This window comes from Hemicordylus capensis, chromosome 2 (assembly GCF_027244095.1).
Source record: "Hemicordylus capensis ecotype Gifberg chromosome 2, rHemCap1.1.pri, whole genome shotgun sequence".
NCBI lineage: Eukaryota > Metazoa > Chordata > Lepidosauria > Squamata > Cordylidae > Hemicordylus > Hemicordylus capensis.
In genome coordinates this window covers 274,083,488-274,098,147 of record NC_069658.1, presented here as the reverse complement: position 1 = coordinate 274,098,147, position 14,660 = coordinate 274,083,488, and the positions used below count along the sequence as shown (strand labels likewise).

The 14,660-nt window shown below is 42.2% G+C and overlaps 1 protein-coding gene across 3 annotated transcripts in view; it reads left to right on the top strand.

The window, feature by feature from the left end:
* ADAMTS9 (ADAM metallopeptidase with thrombospondin type 1 motif 9) overlaps window positions 1-14,660 on the top strand; it is a 232,188-nt gene that overhangs the window by 140,079 nt on the left and 77,449 nt on the right. For all 3 annotated transcript variants that reach the window (XM_053297778.1, XM_053297777.1, XM_053297776.1), the window contains 2 exons: window positions 2,449-2,610; window positions 6,292-6,468. In XM_053297778.1, the coding sequence (XP_053153753.1) occupies window positions 2,449-2,610; window positions 6,292-6,468 (339 nt within the window). The remainder of the gene's footprint in view (window positions 1-2,448; window positions 2,611-6,291; window positions 6,469-14,660) is intronic.

Here is a 14,660-nt window from a genome sequence, read left to right as displayed (position 1 = left end):
TGTAGTGCACATAGGTTGCCAATCACCCGCATGGGTTGCTAACCCATGGGGTGCTGGGTTCTGTTGTTTCTGAGGTGTTCTGAGTGTAGATTATCTGGTAGCATATGAGATTTTCAATGACAAACCATGAATCCACTCTCATATGCTACCAGAGATATGGTAGATACACCATTTCTACACCACCATTTGCTCTGGGCCACCCCAGTGCCCCCCCCCAAGTGCAGTTATGAGGCTGCTGAAACCTCCATCATTCCCTATGGGGAAGAACTTTAGATGCGTCAACTCCATTAAATCTTTAAAAATCAGCCCTCTGCCCAATTCCTTTGAAATAATTCTGGCAGCTTCCTTCCCCCACTGGGTACTACCACCCACCCTACTCTGCTCTGGGCCACGCCTCCCCCCCCCACAACGTGAAGCTATATTTTTGCTGAAACCTCCATTATTCGCTATGGGAAAAATCTTAAACTTCAGAAATTCACCAAAAATCATTGCTTTGCTCAATTTGTCTGAAATTTGGGTGGTAGCTTCCACACATTGGGGACTACCATTAGTTTTGCTCCAGGGCCATTTTTTAAAAATCCAAAACGTTTCAGATTCAGATTTTGCAGTTTCAAACAAAGAACAAAATTGGGGTGTTTCGGATTGGCTGATTTTGAACAAAGAACAAAATAGGGGTCTTTTGGATTGGGGCCAAAAACAAAACGGGGGGGGGGGGACCACAACCCTAAAGCTATATCCTCATCTACTTTTACCCTCTCCCATTCCCAAGATTCCATGCCAGTGAAACATACATTCTACTGGCAGAATAAACTTTGCTAATTAAGTAAGTATATATGCATATACTTGCTTGTTTTTCACAATTTCATCTCCTTAGGGGATTCATTGTTTTCAAGGATTGAGCATACCAGGAAGGGTCATGAAGACTGCAGTTCCATATCCACTACAATCAGAGAGTTAGGAAATAATTAAAATATAGGAAGCTGTGGAAGGGACAAAGCCACTCCCTCTAGTGCCAGGGCGCACAACTCAAGTGCTCCAGTGGACCGGAGCAATGATGATATGGTGTTTGTGTTGGAGGTGGAGTTCCAGTGCATAGACCTTTCACACCAACTATCCTAATGATCACTAGGGGCATTGGAAGTAGAGGCAGTTAGTGAGGGTCCCCTTACCTGTCCCTCCTTTGCCTCTACTCTATGACCCCTGCCTTGACTTCTCAGGTATTTCCTGTAGCGAGTCAGTTCTACTTCCTTTTCTCCTTGGAGAGCAGATGGGAGCATCTCTCCCCCCCCCCTTCATTATGTAGCTAATAGTTAGGATAGGTCTTTCCTATCTCAAATGTGCTTAACCTAATAAATCCTATTTACTTGTTACTGCACTTCAATCTCCATGGTTGTTCGTGACTAACTGCAACAATAAGGCTCTGCACCACTTTGTAATGAGAGTGAACAGCTTCCTCTTGGTGCTTTGCTAAGCAATCACAAATGACAACAGTTTGGGGGCTGAGTTCAATTTTCAGAACATAACATTAAAATTAATTATTTAAAATATTAATGAAAGCAATTATTAGTTACTTGTGGATCTTTCCCCCCTCGTGGCAAGGGATCCACGATTAAGGGCCAGAAAACAGGCCCTGTCCCTGCTAGGGGTGTGCCACGGCCTCACAGAGGGCATTGGTGCATGCGTGGCAGCTGCCAAAATGGCGGCCGCGCGTTCTTACAGAGGCCCCAAAGGGCCAAAAATTCTCAAGTTACCTGGCTGCGGCGGCCCGCAGCGGTAATCAGGAAGGCCGGCGGGGGGAGAGGGAACCCGCTTGGACCCCACCCACCCCACAAGGGGCTAAAGGTACTTATTATCTAATTTAATTTTTTTTTAAACCCCAAAAAATTCACGGGCCAGACCCAGCAGTCCGGTTCCGGTCTGATGGAACCGGGGATGGGTGGTTCAGTTCGACCCTGGACCGGACCGCTGGACCGGTCCGCACATCCCTAGACCCTGCTCAGTGGGGCACTTGGAGTGCATGCCATCCCCAAACCAATGTCAAGTCCTCTCCACTCGCTAAATCACTGTTGCTTTCAAGTTGTAATCCTAGACATGCTTAATTAGGAAGAAGCCTCATTGGGAACACTGCGGGGATAGGATGGTACTATAAGGCAGTAATAAGTCGACAGTCCAATATAAGTAAGATAGTAGGGCTTATAGTCCAATAAGTAGTCAAGGCAGAAGTATGGGAGAAAATGGAGGTTATGAGTAACAAGGTCAGAAGAGGGAACACTTGGCACCAGTTGCCTATATTATTCTTTGAGCAGTTTTATATTATCAGTTGAGCATTTTTGTTTTGTTTTGTTTTGTTTTTGAAAAGTGGTATATAAATCACAATTTAAACAACCAGTAATAACTGCTGGTTTGACAAGTGGGCTCACCTAGACCTTGGATCAACCTGTTTTCCAGTGTTCCAGTACATGTGCTGGGGGATTCCAGCGGCGGGTTGTGGTGTGCCAGGATGAAAATGGATATACTGCCAATAATTGTGATGCAAGAACAAAACCTGATGAGCAAAGATCATGTGAATCTGGGCCCTGCCCTCAGTGGGCCCATGGCAGCTGGGGTGAGGTGAGCAAAGTATTATTCCTTTCATATTTAAAATCTTAATACACTCGCAAGGCTTTTTATTTTAACAAATGAGTCCTCATTAATTACGAAACTAAAATGGAAGACGTTTAATCCTTAACTATATTTCAATTGCCTTTCATCTGTTCATTAAAAAAAAAATCAAAAGAAGCCAAATAGCACAAGTCAGCAGATTTATGTATCTCTTCTGTTTTCATAACTAGCAATTAAGAATAGGATTTGTTTGAAAAATTGCTAATGTCACTAAAGACGAAGGCCTTAGATACTGATTTACAATAGTTACAATTGTTTGGTTTCCAGAAAAGTGTTGCTCATATTTTTGGTAAATTCATTCTGTCCTCTTTAAGCAGCATCTGTCAACCAGCTGTAGAGGATTCTTACACACATTGTTTCACTGCTGCACACACAAAATTATTTATTTAAAAGATTTGCATCCTGCACTTTCACAAAGAGGTCCCAGGGTGACCTGCATAGTTTAAATTAATAATAAAATTACAGTACACAACAGTACAAGAAGATATGTTGTAGTGAATACTGAAATCGTTGAGCGTTGCATGGGTGTATGAGAGGAACAAAGGAAATGCCTTATACTGAGTCAGGCTGTTGATCCATCAGGCTTAGTTTTGTTTACACTGACTGGCAGCAGCTCTCCAAGGTTTCAGGGCAGGAGTCTTTCCCAGCCCTAATTGGCGATGCCAGAGATTGAACCTTCTGCATGCAAGCAGATGCTCTACCACTGAGCTAGGATTTCATCTCCTAGAGGAAATACTTATAGCAGGCATTGCTCACATGTAGTCACTGATCCAAATGTAAACCAGGGTGAACCCTGTTTAGCAAAGGGGACCATTCATGCTTGCTTTTGCAAGACCAACCCTACACCTGAGGAGCTTTTGGGCAGTGGCTGACAACGTGACCATATTTACTGGGGGTAGTTCTATTGAAATTTAGTAGTCCTTTAAAATAACTCTTGAGTAATATTACGTAACTCAGTCTGGATACCAGCTACGAAGTGCAATCAGCAATTAATCCCAGTAAAATCACTACAGGTGAACCTATTTGATCGGACAGTCAGTTATCCAGATTTCTTTATTATCTCCCTTAGTAACCCTTAATCACTGCAAATGACAGCAGTGATGGGGGAGGCCAGCAAACAAGCTGCAGGTGTGACTTATGATTCATTCCTGCTCTCATGGGAACATAAGAAAAGCCCTGCTGGATCAGTCCCAAGGCCTATCTAGTCCAACATCCTGTTTCACACAGTGGCCCACCACATGCCTCTGAGAAGCCTACAGGCAAGAGGTGAGGGCATGCCTTCTCTCCTGCTGTTGCTCCCCTGCAACTGGTATTAAGAGGCATCTTGCCTCTGAGGCTGGAGGTGGCCTATCGCCCTCAGACTAGTAGCCATAGAAAGACACTCTTCATGAATTTAATATAAGCCCTCCTTAAAGCCATCTAGGCTGGTGGCTGTCATCATATGTTGTGGCTGAGAATTCCATAGGTTAATTATATGTTGTGTGAAAAAGTGCTTACTTTTGTTGGCCCTAAATTTCTTGGCAATCAGTTTCATGGGATAAACCTGGTTCTAGTATTATGCAAGAGAGAGAGAGAAAATGCTCTCTGCCCACTCTCACCACACCGTGCACAATTTTATGCACCTCTGTCACCTCCCCTCAGTCATCTTTTTTCTAAACTAAAAAGCCCCAGATGCTGTAGTCTTGCCTCATAAGGAAGGTGCTCTAGGCCGCAATAATCTCAGTTCTCCTCTTCTGCACCTTCTCCAGTTTTATAATGTACTTTTTGAGGTACAGTGTTCTGAACTGTACACAGTACCCTAGATTTAGCTGCACCATAGATTTGTATAAGGGCACTATGATATTAGAAGTTTTATTTTCAATCCCTTTCCTAATGATTCCAAGCATGGAATTGGCCTTTTTCACCGCTGCCACACTTTGAGTCAACACTTACAACGAGCTTTCCACCACGACCCCAAGATCTCTCTCCTGGTCAGTCACTGACAGCTCAGACCCCATCAGCATATATGTGAAGTTGGGGTTTTTTGCCCCAATAAACATTACTTTAACCTTGTTTACACTGAACGGCATCTGCCATTTTGTTATCCACTCTCCCAGTTTGGACAGATTGTTTTTGAACTCCTCAAAATCTGTTTTGGATTTCACTACCCTAAGTAGTTTGGTATCATCTGCAAATTTGGCCACTCACTGCTTACTACAACTTCTGAATCATTTATGAATGAATTAAGAAGCAATGGTCCCAGTACAGATCCCTGGGGGACCCCACTTCTTTCTTGCCTCCATTTAGAGAACTGACCATCTATACCTACCCTTCAACCAGTTACCAATCCACACATGAACCCTTTCCTTAACCCATGAATGCTACGTTTTCTCAAGAGTCTTTGATGATGAACTTTGTCAAAATCTCTTTGAAAGTCCAAGTATACTATGTCAACTGGATCATCTTTATCCACACACCTGTTGACACTCTCAAATAACTCCAAATTTTTGGTGAGGCAAGATGTACCTTTTGCAGAAGCCATGCTGGTTCTCCTTCAGCATAGCCTGTTCTTCTATGTGCTTTACAATTTTATCTTTGAAGATGCTTTCCATCAGTTTGCCCAGCACAGATGTTAAGCTTAACTGGCCTGTAATTTCCCAGATCCTCCCTGGATCCCTTTTGGAAAACTGGTGTTACAGTGGCTACTTTCCAGTCCTTTGGTACAGAGTTTGATTGTAGGAATAAGTTACATATTTTTACGAGGAGGTCAACAATATCAGATTTGAGTTGTGAAATTCTCCTTTCCCCGGCCACCTCACTGCAGCTTGTTTCACCCACCACCACGTTAACCCTTGGCACACAGCCTGCTTATTCACCTGGTTTCCCAACTGGGGAAAAACCAGTGTGCTCAGCACTGTCAGGTGAAGCAAGATGCAGCAAGGCATCTGGGGCAGGGAGACGAGAAAGAGAATGAGCTGCACCTGGGGCTCATTTACCCCCATCCTGCCCATACTGGCCACAACCTTTAAAGGATAACACTTTTCTATCCAGTGCTGCTAGAAAGACTCTAAAGCTAGAAGAAGGTGGATAGAATTTAATTTTTGCAGCATCCTTTTATATGTTTCCATGATAATGATTTTCCAAGATGGAGGAGCAGCCATAGAGATCACACACATCCAAAATGTCTTTTGATTCTCTTCTCCCCACTCCAGCTCTACCCTGGGGACTATTTTCCATTTACTTTTTCAAATGTCATCAGTTTTTCATCTGTTTTATTCTGAGAGCCAATTTAATTCATACCTAGGTTTTACAGGTGAGGGAGTTCACATACCTTAAAGACCAAAAGAAAAACCTACGAGACACAAAATGGCAGGAGCACATAGATATCACCCTTAATCATATTCAGATACTCTGGAATTCATTTAGGAACACAAATCCAACTGTCTGCGTTGTTGCTTTACATTTTAATACATTTTATCATAAAGTGTATTAATACATTATATCTTGTTATACAAAATAAGAATAAGAATCTCTTGAATTTGAAGAGTCCAAATTGGTTGAGCCATATAACAGAAGAATAAAGTAGCAATCAAAAAGTATAAATGAGCCCAATCATTGCTAATGTGATCTGCGCTCACTGCCTTTTCCCAGTGTACGAAACCATGTGGTGGAGGAACCAGAACAAGGCTGGTTGTGTGCCAGCATCCCAATGGAGAGAGATTTACTGATCTGAGCTGTGAAATCCTTGACAAGCCACCAGACCGTGAGCAGTGCAATATGCAGGACTGCCCTCGAGATGCTGCATGGAATACTGGCCCTTGGAGTTCGGTACGACCATAACATACTTCTATTTTTTGCTGAACGTTTTGCAAATATTGCATAGGAATGGAATGGGTGTACTTAAAGTCAAGGTGCTAAAATTTGGTATGTGTGGCATTTGTTTTGGTGTTGTGTTTAAAAAAGAAAAAAGAAAACTGCACTTAATTTTTTTAATGATGCATTCTGAATAAAATAGACCTTCAGGAAGGGCTTCAGCTAGGAAATCCATTTATTTTTAAAAGGCACTTTCTGCTTGATAACAAAGTTTGTACTTTTTATTATTAGCCCATTGCAAGTGCTGCATATTTTACAGTCTCCATAATGAAGGAAGAGTAAGCAAATGAAAATCATATATATATATATATATATATATATATATATATATATATATATATATATTCTATTTCCAAAGCCTTTTTTCCTTCTATTCAGGAAGGATAGTTTATTTTCCTATTTTAGCACCTGATGCAAACTCTCTGCAAAAGTGCTGTGTGAGAATTCCAGTGCTAAGATGCCATCATCTATATAGCTGCGTCTCTGTATTTATTTCTGTATGAGGAACAAACTAATCTTTATATATGATCTGGGAAAACATCCAGATTTTTTAAAATAAATAGGAGTGACATAAATGATACTGCTAGGGGCTACATCAGCAGACACATAATGAATATGGGCAACTACAAATTTGGTTTCCTGATGTTGGAATAGTAACATATTGCACAACATGTACTTGGATGTATAGAATAGTGGTAAAAGCCAAAATGAGGATGCCTTTATGAGTGACTTATTAACAGCTTATTATAGTAGGCGTCTAACTGGGTTTGATTTAAAAGTACTGTTGTTTGATAGGACAGCTTAACAGGTTATCATAAATGTCCTGCGGTGGTGGGGGAGGGGAGCTTTCTAACCTCTAGGGAGAAGATGAAAATGCCAACATTAGCTATTATTAACAGACAAATTATCAAAGTAAGCAAAATCCTTTCTAGACACAAGGCCATTGATGGGTAACAAAGCAGATAGATCTGGAGCATTTTTGTATAGGTCTTTATTGCCGCAATTGCATGAGAGATCCAGTGAACACCTTCTATGGAAGTTCAGGCATGCCTGAGTCCAGCTGCATAGTTTCCCCGGCAAATATGATTGCTGTGTGTACCTAGATGTAAGATGCAGCAGAGGCATCACTTGTAAATGATGGACAACATCTTTAAACACCTATGTATTGTAAACTATTGGCCCTTGTTCATATACCTGGGGGCCTTGGCCTCCTTGATTCTGAATAACTGCATGTTAGCCCAATCTTTGATGACTTCCTTTCCTTTACATCAGCTTATAATGTCCTCATAACCAAACAACTTTTATGGTAACAAAGGTGTACCATGTGCATGGCAACCTTTTTGCACTTGCAGCGTGCTGCATAGTGACCACAGAGTGATACGAGCACCTCTAGAGCAGGGATTCTCAACCTTGGGTCCCCAGATGTTATTGTACTTCAACTCCCATAATCCCCAACTGAAGGCTACTGGGGCTGGGGATTATGGGAATTGAAGTCCAATAACATTTGGGGACCCAACGTTGAAAATCCCTGCTCTAGAGTTTTTCTCTGTAGGGTAATGGACCATGATTGGTAACGTTAGATTTAATTCTGATTTAGAATTGTTTTGCATCACCAGGAGAAAGAAACTGTCAAATGGGAAATATCCAGTCATTGGTCTCTTCCAGACAACAAAGCCTCCACATAAGCCCCAAATACTGCATACTTAGTCCACACGTTTGCATAGGCCCAGTGTGATCTTATCCTCTGTCCACATGTCGAGTGGGGACCTCAAGCAGTTTTCTCAGTGCCACCTGCACAGTCTCTTGCATTCGAAAAGAATCCATCCGCTACTTTTGTGACAACTGGGGAAAGGGACAGACTCTTCTCAGAATGGAAGAACTGGGCATGAGGTGGCACTGCAAAAATTGAATGAGTTTCCTGCTTGGTGTATCTCCATGCTGAGGAGTGTGGAAGTCTACGTAAGTTTGTGGACTGTGAGTAATATGGTGTTTGGAACTTGCATGAAAGCTTTGCTGGTCCCTCATTTTATGGTTGTCTGGAAGAGTCAATTCTGTAGGAAGTTTCTGTTTTGAATGGCAAGATCTCTTGATTAGCATGGACTTCCCACTAGCCTTTTTTCCTTTCTAATGTCAGAATCATAGGGTGCGTTCATTCCCACCACCAGTAACTAGTATCCAATCTTTGTGTAGCCACTGTTTCTTGCTGCAGTGTTGTAAGGGAAGTCAGTTCCTTGTTAAACATGGTTTCCTCAGAATTTTCCTTGAAGGTGGCTGAATGCATATGTCAAGAAACATTACACTTTCCCACAAGTAAGGGGAGAGGGAGACAGGCCTAAGGCTCCAGAAAGACTGAGATTCCCCCCACTTCTCACCCACAGATCTTTTGAAATGAGATGCATCAAAAACAATCTGCCTACCTTTTCCTAATAAGCAGGGCAGTAGGATGAAGGAATGGAGAGGAACTACCTCTCTCCTGCCCGACCACAAACAAGTCCATTTCTGGGAAGGACAGGCAGGCAGCTTGCCCCCTTCTCTTACAAGACTGATGAAGGAAACTTTTCTTTCCTTGCTTCTGGTTAAAATGAGCATGTGCACACCCTCATTAAATGACTTGGCCCTTGCAAATAAATGGATTTTTCCCCAGTCATGTGAATATGGAATCGTAGTGGCCTGATAGAAAACATTGCTGTGTCCATTTAATTTTCTCACACAAATCAATAACCAAATAACTTTTATTTCATTATAATGTAGTTAAAATTTTGTTTAAAGTCTTAATTTGACTCTAAAGCACTTTATAAAGAGGGGTCTATTCAACCAGTATATGAACTTTACAAACATGGGTGGTTTTCAGAATATTGCTGGAATAATACTTCCCTCACTGTTGTTTCTGTGGGATGTTTTGTAATGATTTTAATATTCATACCTCAGCAAATTACATAATAGCCATACAACTGCTTAAGTAATATTTATACGGTGCTTTATCATTATATGGGACAGTGCTATAAAACATTTAAATCTGAGGTGCTAATTTATCCCTTTCTCTGTTGAGAAGCAAGCTGGTGCTAAATGCAGATGCTTAGTATAACTGGGCATCTGCATACACAGGGTTCCCCCCACCCAACCTGTGTAGTTGCTGCTAATGTTGCATTATGTTTGCTTTGAACATTTCCAGGAAACAAAGGGTATGGAATGGAAAGACTGTTCTGATGAAGTGTTGTATATGCATTCTTGCAGTTCATCAGAAACAGTCTCTGCTGGGCCTCCTTATCATAACCATCCATTGCAGCCTATTGAAAGGCACCCCCAGAGTTACTCCTGACTACAATAGAACTTTTCCCTTACAGGGTTCAATCAAGTGTTTCTTAACCAGGCAATAATTCAAGGTATTGGTAGTAACATTCCCATTCCAGATGTTTAAAAATAATCAGGGAAGCCATCCCAAAAGAAAGAAAAAACTCATAACACCACAGAGGGTTGGCTTAGATTAAACTTTGTCTTCTAGCCCTAGAGCATGTGATAAGGACATATGCACTGTGAGCACATGTGCATATTATCTCTTCCAGTATTAAAGGGAGATGGTTCATGCAGACTGCTCCTATATACGTGCTACAAAATGGTGGTGATGGCCATTAGCTAGGATGGCTTTAAAAGGGGCTTAGACAAATGCATGGAGAATAGGTATATCAGTGGCTATTAGTCTGGTGGCTATAGGCCACCTCCAGCCTCAGAGGCAAGATGCCTCTAAATACCAGTTGCAAGGGAGCAACAGCAGGAGAGAGGGCATGCCTTCACTTCTTCCTGGTGGGCTTCTCAGAGGCATGTGGTGAGTCACTGTGTGAAACAGGTTACTGGACTGGATGGGCCTTGGGCCTGATCCAGCAGGGCTGTTTTAATGTTCTTAAATATTTATTTAAACTGGTATTTGGACCACGTAAGAAGAGTTGAATGGAAACAAGCCAATCTGGAACTGGGGGAGGGGGAGGAATCACCTGCCAGTCATTGCACACTATAAGTCACCAATCTGAAGCTTGGGAGGGTGGGATTTTCAAATTTATTTCCTGACACAAAATGGTGACAGCAAGAGAGATTGCCACAAAATGGAGATCTGAATCTACAATTTTTTGAGGTCCGAAATCTGGGCGATTTGTTTTAGACCCGAATCTGGCCAGCTAGCACGGGGTAATTTGCTTTGTCCACAAATTGCCCAGAACAGGTAGATCTGAGCACAAATCATTTGTACCTGAATCAGTTCGCACATCCCTAATGCATGTGCCTCTTGTAACATCCACACATTTCATTGCATGCAGTCGAGCCAGCAGACAAAGTATTGTCCAAATGAACTCAGAGTATTTTTAATGTAAAGGATAAACTCAAATCTACATTCTACATTTTTTCTTCAGCGGAACTAGAATCCTAGTATTTTAGTGCAAAAGTAGCTAACTAGGTATACAGCTTTAAAACTCACACACACGCCCTATCCTCCAATTAAAGATGTAATTGCAGTAATTCAGCAGGGCGGGGCGGGGACTAATACAGTGGCTGACATCCTGACTAATGCTACACTTGCACAAGGCTATTACGCGAAATAGTTGCACTAAATCTAAAGCTTGCATTCCAGACTAGTGCGCTAGTGCAAACATGTCTGCACTTGTGCAACAAGGTGACACAGCTCATATGTTTTGCAGGGAACTCTTGTGCAGGGAGCACAAACGCGTAATGCTGAAAATTCCGGTGATTTAGCACAGCTATACAGTCTTGTTGCACAAGCACAGCATTAGTCAGGATGTTGGTCAGTGTGCAGAACTGGGCTTCATATGCTTAAATGTAAGCTTACTGGATCTTAAAGTGAGTAGTGCTCTGTGATGCAGAAGTACAAGTTGCACAGGGGTGTCTTTCTGTCCTTCCCCCAAAACAACTACAGTCTGCACAAGCAGGGATGGATTAACACATGTACAAGAAAGCCACTTGCAAACTGTGGCAGATTATGGGAAATGGCAAATTCAGGGGTCAGGGGCAAGTTAAATCTTTTTTCTTTTTCTTTTTTTCTTTTTTCAGCTGCCGCTGTGTGGCTGGGATGGTACCAGAGACAGGGGGCGGCTGGCAGGGTGTAAGCACTCAAGGTGAGGAAGACTGAGGCGGGCGTGGGGACAGTGGTAAGAGCTCCTTCCCTGAGCCTGCCTGCCGCCCAAATGACAGGTCGCCGGGCCTTTTTTGGCCCATTTGGGGGCTCTCTGCACACACATCTTGCCGCCGTCTCCAGTACCATCCATGATGGTGGCAGAGACGGCTGCAAAAGCTCCTTCCATGGGCCCACCTACCATCCAAATGACAGGCCGAGCTGTTTTTGGCCCATTTCGGGCCTCTGCGCACATGTGCAGAGAGCCCTGAAATAGGCCAGAATGCCCCGACCTGTCATTTGGGCAGAAGGTGTGCTCACGGAAGGAGTTCTTGCCGCCACCTCCTCCCACACCTCAGACAGCCTTCACCTTGAGTGCCCGCCCTCCACCGGCCGCCCTCCCCCCCCCTCAATTTCTGGTACCATCCCTTCTGCACAGCAGCAGTTGAAAAAAACATTTAAAAACAAGATTTAACTTTCCCTTAAGCCCTCAAGCTGGGGCAGCAAATCTTTTTTGCCTACAGGCGGCAAAAATATTAATCTGCCTCTGTGCACAAATTCCTTCTTCTTCTGTCTACCCAGTATTCAAGGACTGAGGGTGAAATGTATCTGGTAGCAGAGCTGAAGTGGAGTTTGGATACACTGCTCAAAACGAGAGACTCTCCTATTACTATCCCCTAAGAGTAGTAGAGCTTCACCCTGGTCAGTTTCTGGCATCGCTCTTTTGATGGCTGTGCTTCTGTTTTTACACTAATGGTCTTTGGCTCTTCAGTGGAGAGTTTTGTGACCAAGGTATTGAGAGTCTTCACTAAATTCCAATAGTCCTTCCTCCATTTGAAAAAAAAATTCCCCCTACAGTTGAGTCCGTAGGGCTGAGCCATTTATTTGCTTATTGTTATCAGCATTCCGCATTAAGTCAAGACAAATATCTACATTTCACACAAAGCTGACCTTTAATTTAATTCACCTTCAAAGTTTAAATGGTGAGATAATGTTTAAATATGTATGGTGTGAATAGGACAAAAAACCAAAATAGTAAACCAAAATTACTTGCACTTTTTCTTAAAAAGTGCAACCAGTAATGTTTGTCTACCTCGTTTTGATACCATGTACTACTACTATAGATAGCAGAGGGAAAAATGTCTCTTAGTTTCATGTTGCCACACTTTTTCTAGTTCTGACATTTATCACTGACTTTCTGCTGTAAATGTTTATGCTTCATCTGTACCAGATGGAGTGTGGTTTTGATGTTTGGGGACACTTTTGAAACAAGAGTATAGTATTGGCTGAAACTTTTCAGCAGAATTGATTTTATGTATTTATGTTAATGAAGTATATTTATTTTTCAACTATTGTTATTTAATTTTATATAAACATTGCATTGCATTACATTTACAATGACTGAATGCTGGACAGAGAAAAGAATTAAAGTAGAATGTAATCATCAATAAATTTTGTAGAATGATTTCTTTCTTGACTTTGATGTTATACAGTCATGTTGTATATGTCATACACGGAGAGAGCAAGGTTTTCAGAACAGAAAATGTTTAAGCGCCCCTTCAGGTCTGCCACTATGGAGCTGATATAAACAAAATAAACATACAAATACATGTATGATGTTGGCAGCCAGTGAGGACACATATATAACCATCATGGCAGTGCAGCCAAGCTGACAAAATGATAGGGCTCTTTGAGGGATGGGCAGGCTCCCCACAATCTCCATCTTGATTCTGTGTATATTTACACTGGCTGACATCCTACTGAAGCAGGCACAAAAATACCATTTTCTAACATCGCTGCCTCAATGACATGTTTCTGCTGCAACAGAAGGCTTTGGGAGCACAAGAGAGGCTCTGGGGAAAGTTCTTGCTGGCTCCATTGCACAAAAACATGTGTATAAGAGAACTCATGGAACTGTGGGGTGGTCCCTCAATGTGCTTGGCAGTGCTATTTATGTGCATGCTTCTTAGATAGGATGTCAGCCACAGAGTATAGACCTAACACTTGCTCAAATTTGCCAGTAAATATATAATGCAGTTACTTGTGTGTACCTCCCCACATAGACTGATACCTTGGGGGTTAATAGAGTAAGGTTTTATTTTATTGGGTTGTGATAAGTACCTTTTTGGGCTTCTCTGGTATCCCTCCCATGGAGTATGAATACAGGCACAGATCCTTGATTGCTGTGTAGGGCTTTGTAATCTTTGTAGCCTAGAGTTGCAATCTCATAGCAGCTTATCTTGCAACATCCCTGCATGATGTTATTTGTGTAAATTAAGATAATGTATCACTAGTAAAGCTTAATCTATAAATGGATAGGTGACTTATTTAGCTATATATCACTTCAGAAATTTGTTGTGAGCCGGAGGGCCACAACTAATTGGCATATCTAAGTGGCAAGTAATTGATATACATTGCATCTATATCTATATCTATATCTATATCTATATCTATATCTATATCTATATAAAATTGATATATATACACAGGAACCTGGCAGGGACCAAACTGCAGTTGATGGACTTACTAAGTAATATTTCACTTGGAAATTGTTCTCTCAGATGTGAAACTTGAGAAGCCATTGGTAGATTGAGGTAGGCTGAGGCTGCAATCCTAAACACACTTAATCACAAAGCAAATTTATTTTAATGCTGTGGAACCTAACTGGCAAATAAACATATTTAGAGGCTGTTCTCATGCACACCCTAACCCAGGCTAGGGAAACCCAACCTGGGTTAGACGGCATTTGAGAACCATTGGGATTGAGCCCAATCTTGGTGGGGCAGTATCACCTAGCCCAGCTTCTGGTTCTTAGCCAGAGTTAAGGACTCAAGTGAGCCCTTAACCCAGTCTCCGGATGTTTGCTGAGATTACATTCAGCCCCAGCAGACACAGGGACGGGTGCCTAGAGTACCTCTCTACTGAGGGAATCCCCCAATGCAACAAGCATGTCACATGTGCGTTGTGGGCTATCCAGAGGCCAGGACATGCAGTGCAGATTGTCTGGGAGTGTGATCCATGCTCCCAGCAA